This window comes from Neodiprion lecontei, chromosome 6 (assembly GCF_021901455.1).
Source record: "Neodiprion lecontei isolate iyNeoLeco1 chromosome 6, iyNeoLeco1.1, whole genome shotgun sequence".
Lineage (NCBI taxonomy): Eukaryota > Metazoa > Arthropoda > Insecta > Hymenoptera > Diprionidae > Neodiprion > Neodiprion lecontei.
In genome coordinates, this window is record NC_060265.1 from 17,782,581 (window position 1) to 17,791,903 (window position 9,323).

The 9,323-nt window shown below is 42.5% G+C and overlaps 1 protein-coding gene across 1 annotated transcript; it reads right to left on the reverse strand.

Annotated features, from left to right (window-relative positions):
- Positions 1–945: 945 nt before the first annotated feature.
- LOC124295130 lies at positions 946–7,075 on the reverse strand. The gene is made up of 3 exons (XM_046743975.1): positions 6,722–7,075; positions 4,791–4,868; positions 946–1,920 (listed from the first exon to the last, which is right to left on the reverse strand). The coding sequence occupies exons 1-3, from the start codon at positions 6,872–6,874 to the stop codon at positions 955–957; spliced, it is 1,197 nt and encodes a 398-aa protein (XP_046599931.1). The 5' UTR covers positions 6,875–7,075; the 3' UTR covers positions 946–954.
- Between the last annotated feature and the right edge of the window lie 2,248 nt (positions 7,076–9,323).

Consider the following 9,323-nt stretch of genomic DNA (forward strand, 5'->3'; position numbering starts at 1 on the left):
TCATTGAATAAAACGTGGCTGTTACAAATACGTGCTTGCCGATAGTTTAAAAGCTGATTTAAGTCTGAACGTCAGCAGATTTGAGTGCTGAAGTGCTGATTAGAAGGTAAGTCTAGTACCTCGAATGCCAATTCCTGTAACAAGATTGGTTATCCGTCAAATTCGCAGTAATGTAGTGGCGACACAATAATTTCTCAGTAGATGCAATAATTAATATGTAAGAATAATGAATTCTTACAATTGGAGTTACCAATTTTTCGAAGGCTCAACATCGAAACGAAACAGTTTGATTATCAAATATATATCAATTATTTAATATTTCTCCAAGTATATATACAGTATGAATATTTACAAATAAATTATACACAATCTGGATATTATACAGATAGTAATTATAGGAACTCTTGCACAGTCTCTGCATTACATAATTTGAGCAATTATCGCCATGTAACTAATTTTTCGTTACATAAAACTTGAAATCTATAAACACAGTATTAATATGTACAACTTTACCGCAAGAGAACGGTGAAACTTAGCGCAGGTATAAAATCATTGAACTTTAGCGATCGGCGAGATCGCACCGCGGAAATATGTTTTGTCTGCAAGTCAGGGTAGCCAACTTTAAAAAACTCTCTCGCATCAAGTGGCGCACTGAAATTATGTTGATACGCTGACTTGTAGCAGTTATCAGTCATCAGTCATAAATCAGTTGACAATGAAAGTTTGCCAAGCCTTCCCGGTTGACTGCGTCGACTATGTGAGACCTGCTTAGCCTGGAATCGCATTGCCTACGTAACCTCCGTAAGCCGGGTTTGACAGCTGAAGCTTGTGGTGGCCAGCCTGTATGAGAAGACGACGAAGCTCGCGCATGCGCAGTCGGATGCGCAACCCGCAACGTTATACCATTTCTTTTCGGTAGATTAACGATTTTGGTGGCACCTCGCACATCTCTCCTCACACATAGTCCAGCTTATCGTCTACCGTCGTTCTCCTGCAAACCTTGAGGAGAACAACAACCGTGACGAAGCTCAGGGCGCTGGCACATCCGGCCAAAATTGCCAAGGGCTGAACACTCGAGTGTGCTGCCTCCAGGGGAGCGAACTGAACGGATTTGATAGTCGTGTCGATCTCAAGGGCAAAGCTGCCGGGCCCGTCGTTGGACGCAACTCGGACGAGGTACTTGGTTCCAGGAAGGAGAGATATCTGGGTAGACTTGGCGTCGGCGACCTGGTTGCCCATCAGCCCGCCGGCTTCCGGTTCCCAGGAGACGATGTACGAGGCTTCACCGGTTTCCTTCTCCACGCTATTCTTCGACGTAGTTTCCATCAGGCTTGGCTCCTCGCCGTAAATCTCAGGTCGTTCCTCTTCACCCTGAACGCCGACGTCGGCAAGGATCCTGGCGTTCTGTTCGTCGAAGTAGCTTCTCGCCCCGGGCGCGAAGTAGAGTCTGATCCTGTCCGCGGCAGCAGAATCACGGGGCTCGAAATTCCGCGTCGAGCTCAAGGCATTCCGCAGGACCTCGTCGTTCTCGAAGTCGATTGCCTGCATCGCGGAGTTCGGGTTTCCGATTTCACCGTTCTCGTTGTCCTCGACGGTACTCCCGCTCCAGCTCAGACTCGCCTCGAAGAGGGCGCCCTCCCTCAAACTCTCCAGGGTCGGCTTCCAGAATTCCCCGCTGTACTGCCGCACCCCGTTTTCAGCCACGACCACGACCCACGTAGTCTCGTTCACCGTCATGGTTCCTCCCCCGGGGACCTGATCCATCTCTTTCCACTCCGCCTCGATTTTCCTGAATACTATTGCCACGTCGTACGCCTCCAGGTACGCCGGCCCGGCCATCGGCGCCGGCAATGTTGAGGGCAGGAATTCCTCTTCGACTCTCGTTCCGTGGTAGGCGCAGGCCGTTTTACACCCGGATAACTGTTGGGAAGAAAAGAGAAAATACGGTTAGTTGGGTTTTTGCATCTGAATTAAGCGCACAAAGGGTACTAGACGTGGAATTTCAGAGAGCGAGCTGTGCTCGGGAAAGAAACAAGTTGGCATTTTACTGTTTTTTTTCATCGTTTCCGGTTGAAAAAATTTAGAAAAAAGTTACACCTCAATTTATTGCTTAATGATTTGGACAACTGATGTATTTACGTAAAACGTATTTGAAGATTCTACCGATCATCGTCAGATTAACCATCCAAATTTTTCAATTTGTACAACACAATTCATCGAGTAAGCTTTTGGTAAATTTTTTTTTTCCGATCATTACGCCAAGATGACTATAATTTGTTTCACTCGGAGCGAATTGGGCGCTGGTTGTTTATGATATCCAAACTTAATATAATTACAATACTTTATAATAAAAATTCCGATGCACCAAAAGTACAAAATTGTATCTTTTCTTTAATCTTGTAAAAATTACCAATACCAAATAGAAAACTAATTGAAAACAGTTCATGATGCTTGTGTAGCAAAAAAAAAAAAAATCTGACGCGTGTAACTTCAATAATCTTACGATCAAAGAAAACTTAATCGGAAGTTTGGTTCACAGGTGTGTTAAACGACTGGAAAGGTTTTAATCTTTTTCGCATCGTCTGTTTGTCAAAATTATTATTATAAAAAATGAATATAACGATAGCTCATTTTTACTAACGATCCTACCAAACAATTCGTATTGTTCCTTTTTAGTGAAAAATGATTCACGTCACTTTGTAACGTCACTTGGAAAATTTTCCGAAACATTCCGAGACTCTGAGGGGTGGAAACTACTAATTGTGTTAATTATCGGTGTGGAATGGTACTTTCGTAAGAATGTAGTTATTATCCAGTAGTGAGCACAGCATACGCTGCGATAATAATTAGTACCGGAAACGCATTTTCTCCCATATAATTAGGCGTGCGCTAGAATTCTTCTAGCACAATAGAATTTTCATTCGGCAACGGAAGTAAAAAATTTCAAGTCACATTAATGGCTATCGCGTATTAAGCGAGCGTTCGTTCCACCTGCCGAGGCCTTGATAAGACAGTGCGAGCGATGCACGGAGAATCTCCTAATTCTCATGTGCTTCCCGAGATAATATTTGAAATCCCGTAACGGTAGTGCTGTTTTTCCAAATATTTAACGAAGATTACGATCGTTCCGCTAGGTCAGAAAAGTGGGTTGTCCTTCTCCTGTTCAATCTACCGTTTAAATCAGCAGGTAGACGCCTTAGAAACTCGGGCGTCGTAAAGGTTGAATAGATTTTCTTTCAAAGATAATCAAACCCTACATGGACGTGACTTACGCGGAGGTAGCGAGCCCTTGGGACGTCAGATTTTCGACCGTATATTCTTCACGAAGGGGAAAAACTTGGGTTCACTTATAAAAAGAAAAATTTCATAATGCTTTCGAATTTTGAGCGCAAAAATTTTATTTCAATGCTTTCGGTGCTTCGTCAAATATACTATCTAATTAATGTATGTTGTTCGATTGCTTATAATTTTTGCGTGATCGTTCCGTCGGTGGACAAAAAATCTTCGACCAATAACGTTTTACACGAATTGTAACGTGGAACCGATGAGAAATATACACGAATTGTTTGAATAGACCAGATTTTACACAAGCTTGCACACTCTCTGATTGTGTATTACACACGGGCCCAGTTTTACATTATTAATAATTACATCGAATCACGAAGTTCTGCGGGCTCGTTGTCTCGGGGTTACGGCCTCATTTTAGATAATAACGAAGTAAGGATGTGCCGAGCTCACTGGTGCACAAATTGATTTGTAAAACTGCTCAATTGCACGCGACTCGTGGGGATATTTCATTTGATTTGTGTTTCGATCCTGCAGTACAACATCATGTATTAAAGATTGAGATTCTCTCGCGTGCAGACGCGTCAGTTACATTCCATCGGTCTTAAATTGGTTGTACAAAGTGTACGGATGCGTACAGATGTGTCTGTATAATGAAAAGATAATGAAGAGAGAAAGGATGAAAGGCAAGAAACCCGAAATTGACTCGTTATATAATTTTGTTTTCGGGGACGGGCCGAGAAATTTTTTCATCTGTTTTCATCATGAACAGTTGAGGCTGCTAGTTTGGTAATTTTCCTCGTGTGGCTTGTTATCTAAAAATGTTACGAAGCGTCTTATCAAGTTTGTTGAAGAACTCTCCAAAGTGGGCAAAGATATAGGAAAAAAAATGAGCGAGCCATAAAACGCTAAAACCAAATTTCAGCTTAAGTCTATTCCACAGGATTCAACATTATGTATTTGTCACTTCAGGAGTTGCTATAAAATAGACAAGAGAACTACTAGAACTATTAGGAAATCGATATTGTACTATTGTCAACTTTGTACAGAGATCGTTTGCACAGTGTTTCACAACAAATTTCAGGTACAAGTTACGACCGGAGTCGTTAGAATCGGAATTCAATCAATTTACATTATTTGTCAAAATATCAAGAAACCGAGAAGCTGAGATTTATTCTACTTTTTCGTATCATTGAGTAATGTGATTATAAATTTATTTCGAGTTTTTCAGCCAGAAATTTCTTTGTACGTTTGAATAAAAAAATTCATTTTCCTTCTATATTGCTTGCGACTCGATTTATTAGTACATACATATCTATGTACATTGTAAACATACATCCATGTGTAATACGTTCTTTAGCTGGGCATTTCAGTCTGTCAAATCTCTCGTAAAGATCTCGTCATCTTTTTTTCAAGATGTTGAAATCACTTTTCCACCTTTTTTCGACCGCCCAAAGACTCGAATTTCGTCTTATAGTATCCCATACCATTCGTAATACACTTACACAAATTTCCTCGTCAACTTGGCAGACGGATCCCCAAATACTCCAGTTGTTTTCCAGAAAGCCACAGGCCTCCCAGCACTGTAAGAAAAGAATAAAAATAAATAATGAAAGCGGTGTAAGAAAACGAAGAAGAGTAGCAGAAGAACGAGAAGAAACGGTGATGAAAAAGGAGCAAGTCTTGGGTTAAAGGTAGACCATGAATTGGGCGATTTAAGTGGAGGCTTAAATTAGGGCTTGAATCGAGGGCCGAATCGCTGTTATACTTCGGCCACGGTCTCTCCCAACGAACCGCAGTACCGCATCACGACTCTGCGCCTTCTGTTTATATTTATTGGGGTTCATCAAGCGCGTCGTCGGGGCGGCCGATTTTCCACTTCGGAGAAACAGTACAGGAGAAGAACTCTCTTAACGACTGTTCCGAAACGCTTCCCCGATTTATTTGTCCTCAGTTTTTTCGCCCTCCCGTTTCTCTCGCCTTGATTACCTCTTTTCTTTATAAGTCGGATGCATCGCGTCGACGGTATATATATTATTTTTAATCAAAATTTCACATCCGAACGTGATTCAACTTGCTCAATTTTGAGTCGTTGATTCGCGGACAAGAAAAAAAATTCCCTAGAACAGTGACACTCGACCATAACCTCTCGCCTACGATGCTGGTAACATTTTTACTATGTTGGCTGCGGTTATAAACCAGACGAGTCGCGATCATCGAGCGGGTCCTTTCAAGAAGAACTCTCGGTACACGTTATACGAGCATCGAAGATTGAGCATGAAGAACAGAGAGAAACCGAGCCGAAGAACGTGAGTCGATAGAAAAAAAGCTGCACCAAAAATTCGATTCCCGATCTCACCGACAGATGGCGGCTAACCGGACCCCGGGCCGTTGTTTGTTTCCCTTTTTCCATTACCGTGTTTTCCCTTGGCCTTTTTATTCCTATTTCGACTCCGCTTGCTCCCCGGGGAACAATTGATCATTGCCGACAACCGCGGTCCACATGCACAGGCAAAAAGGCAAATTGTACAAAGTGAGTGCGCTGCGCGGGTGTATGAAACCGCTTCATTTCACGGGGAACAATCGACGCGATCTCTGAGAGGACAGGTACGCGTACCACCCAACCAGATGGGCATAAATTTGAATCGATTTCTCTCGATCGCTCGGCGATGCTCACCACAGGCATTATACACACGCCAAATGAGCAACGCCCACATCAGCGTCCATCTGTCGCCCTGGCAGAGCAAGGCTGGAGGAAGGCACGTCCCAAGGGGGGCCGGTCTGACTGCGAGGGACACCGGACCACCATGATTTCAGCTACGGCGCCCCATAAAACTGACGGAAAGATTTATCGCCATTGTCACCGAGACAATGTACACGCTGTGCAGAGCAGTAAGATACGCGTCTACGATTTTTACCGGATACGCTGTCTCTTTACGTGAGGCGACGTTGGCGCAGCGGCGCGCATCATCCTTCCGTTCAAATTTCATCCCCCGCATCCCGGTTATTCCGAAAGCTGTTTACGGCGAACGGAAAATGAACAGACCTTACGCCGTGGCCTTTCATGAATTACGGATGACTCGCCTCCGGTCGGGATTTCGATTACACGACGCGTAGGCTTCGGTGATTTCTGCAGCCTTTCTCGCCCCAAGGATATTACCGGGTGTTGGGAACGTGATCGGAAAGACTAGCTCACAAGCAGCGTGTAAGGAAAAAACATTCGTTTTACGATTGAGGGGAAATCTCTGTTGAAACGGTCGAAGTAATTACTTCTTCAAGCAGAAGTGGAGATAGTTGGATGGTTTCATTATTCCCACTATATCGGGTAGAAACTATAAGAGAGACTACACAAAAAGTAACTTAGCCATAATTCGAACCTCAAGTTACGAATCGAAAGAACGTGAAAAACAATTGGGATCAAGTTTTCCTCACTTACCATGTAACAATTCGAAGTATCCTTGCATTCTTTGGCTTCCCGATGACGCCGAAGACACAGAGATCTGCACTGAGCGATTCTCATCGACGGGCCAAGATCAAATCCAGCGGTAACAGTGACCAAGAGGGCGAAAAGTACCCACACGAGTTCCATTTTGTTCTTTAATACAATTTATGCCTTGTAATGTAATTTCACACCACCTAATCACTAATTCCTATATGCACGATATTACACGGCGCACGGAAATCTCTATCGCTATCATTAAAGCGCTCGCGCTAGATTCTCTTCTAAATCACTGAAGAACTTTTTGTCGCCGCGTGAGTTCCGTTCCGGTTCGCCGTTGGGCCGCGGTTCTTCGTCGTTCGAATTCCAGGTCAACTCTGCGGCTCCAGGTTCGGGAGTTTTTCTTTTATAGCTTCCCGTCCCCCACTCCTTGAAACCCTGCCGCCCTCCCCCCCCCTTGCCTTGGGTCTCGGCCACCCCGAACCAACCCTCGTAATTACCCCGGCTCGCCTGTCTTCCTTTCGTTCCCGCCGTTCGCGCTGCTGTGGCGTGTTATTTCGTGGATATTATTCCGCCGGCATTGTGCACGTGTGCTTGTGAAACTCATTTCGTAATTGACCGGGATGATCACAGAGACCCGAACTACTGCGAAGGGAAAATATCACCCCGCGGGTGAAAATTCATTGTGCGTACGAAAAAAGTCGGCAGTTTATACGAATTTATTTACTCATATTGAATCAGGCTTCGGGATAATGGAATTCCGGAGGAATAAAATCTGCGAGAGTTTCGGGGAATTTGTTGAAGGTTAATAAAATTTTTCCAACGAATTCAGAGCTTCTTTTTACTTTTTTGAAGAGAATTTCGATGCCCGCAGAATTTACTCGGAGATATCGTAAAAATTTTTAAGGAAATTTTGTCCTTGCTCTACAAATACACTTTTGATATTTCAACATCCTCTGAAGATTAAACTGGGTGCAACCGTACGTAGGTATCGTAGTGTTTTTCCGTGGGGAAAAATTCAGGCCTGCAACGTTGGGTGGGGGAGAAAATAATTAAATAATAGTATGTGAGCATTGAAGCGGAGGTGGGTAAATTTTTTCCACCAAGTTTTTTCCTCGCTTCTTCGTTTTCCTTTTTTCCTTAACGGTCGGTTGGTCGGTTCGATTGACTGCGCGAGGATAGAATTTTTGTTATTCTCTTATACAGGCATGGGCCGAATTCTTGGTATTCGACGAATTAATAGTGCCAATTTATCACGGTGTTACACATACACAAGAGTGTCTGCTTATATATCGTGGCAATCTTCTCCGTCACCAATATCATACATGTTATACACGTGTGATACGTGAAATTAATCGCAAAAGCTAAGAAATATTGATGGCGTAATCCGATTGTAATCATTTTTAGGATTCGGCTTGTTTTTTACTCCGTTTTCGTTTTACTTCTTTCAGACTGTAGAAACAGAAAAGCCTCGGTGAAAAATTTGCCTCGAACGTATTAACTTCATGTTGTAACTAACAGCCTCGACTTTTCAATTTCCATACATTAATTGAAATGTGTACCTGTTTGAAAAAAAACGGATCATTTTAATTATACACTCAGCCGAAGTGTTCAACAAGTAATCTGAAACTCTAAAAAACAGACTCTATTCCAGTATCCTAATAGCTTTAGATAATAATATTTAGCTATAACCTGCGTCCACTTGAAAATATATAAAGCAATCTTCAACTTGTTAATCAGCCTTTGAAATTGAAAACTCGCAGAACTTGAGACTCTTTTTTTTAGTTAATCTGATCATGACTGAATAACGCAGGCGATAAAAATCTTCTCAAACTTATCAAAAAAGATCATTTCTTTGTTTGATGTTATACATATACCAAAGGTATTGAACAGTGTATCAAAATTCATATGTATATGACGAGGGACTTGAGTTTTCAAAGTTTTACCTCACTTCGTTCAATTAAAAGTTATCACCAATGAACAAAAGCATGTCCTACATCTGATAAGTTTCTGTTTGCGGTACGATACGCTAATAGCTGAACCTTCGTTCTATTTTAGACTAAGCCTGAAAAAAAAAATCATGTATTTCTTTGCAAAGCAAAGTTTTTTCCGTGGGAAAGTAAAAGCTATTTTCGAATATTATTAAATCTCTTATTGCGGCAACTGAATCATTACGATCATCATACACAACGAAACATTTAACTTCCCGCGCCACTTAATTTTCCCAGGTGGGAACGGTCGGAGCAAAATTTTGAATCGCTCGTTTTTCGGGTCGGATCGACGATCGCAGCCGCAGGCAAGCAAAAAAATGAAGCGCAAGAGGCGACAAAATTTGTCTGCTACAGGCATAAACTTATTTTTAATAACGATTAAATTATTGACGAGTAATTCATACGCAGCTAAAAATGGAGCTGCATCTGGCTGTGAATTTTTTTACGTGTTCGTTTTTACGAATTCCGCCCGCAAAAGGTCCGGAAAACATTGGGTGAAAGGATATTCTATCCCGTGTAACTGCACATTGTGTGCCCGACAAATGATATCTAGGAATCCGAAAACGCGTATCCGGCACGGGCCACGCCTATCATGCAGGGTTGTAAAA

Excerpts from the sequence above, each read along its gene's own strand:
- LOC124295130 (XM_046743975.1), bottom strand. The coding sequence starts at position 6,874 with ATGGAACTCGTGTGGGTACTTTTCGCCCTCTTGGTCACTGTTACCGCT. Across the intron at positions 4,869-6,721 it reads ATACTTCGAATTGTTACATG|TGCTGGGAGGCCTGTGGCTT; the intron begins GTAAGTGAGGAA and ends CTTTTCTTACAG. Across the intron at positions 1,921-4,790 it reads AAGTTGACGAGGAAATTTGT|TTATCCGGGTGTAAAACGGC; the intron begins GTAAGTGTATTA and ends TCTTCCCAACAG.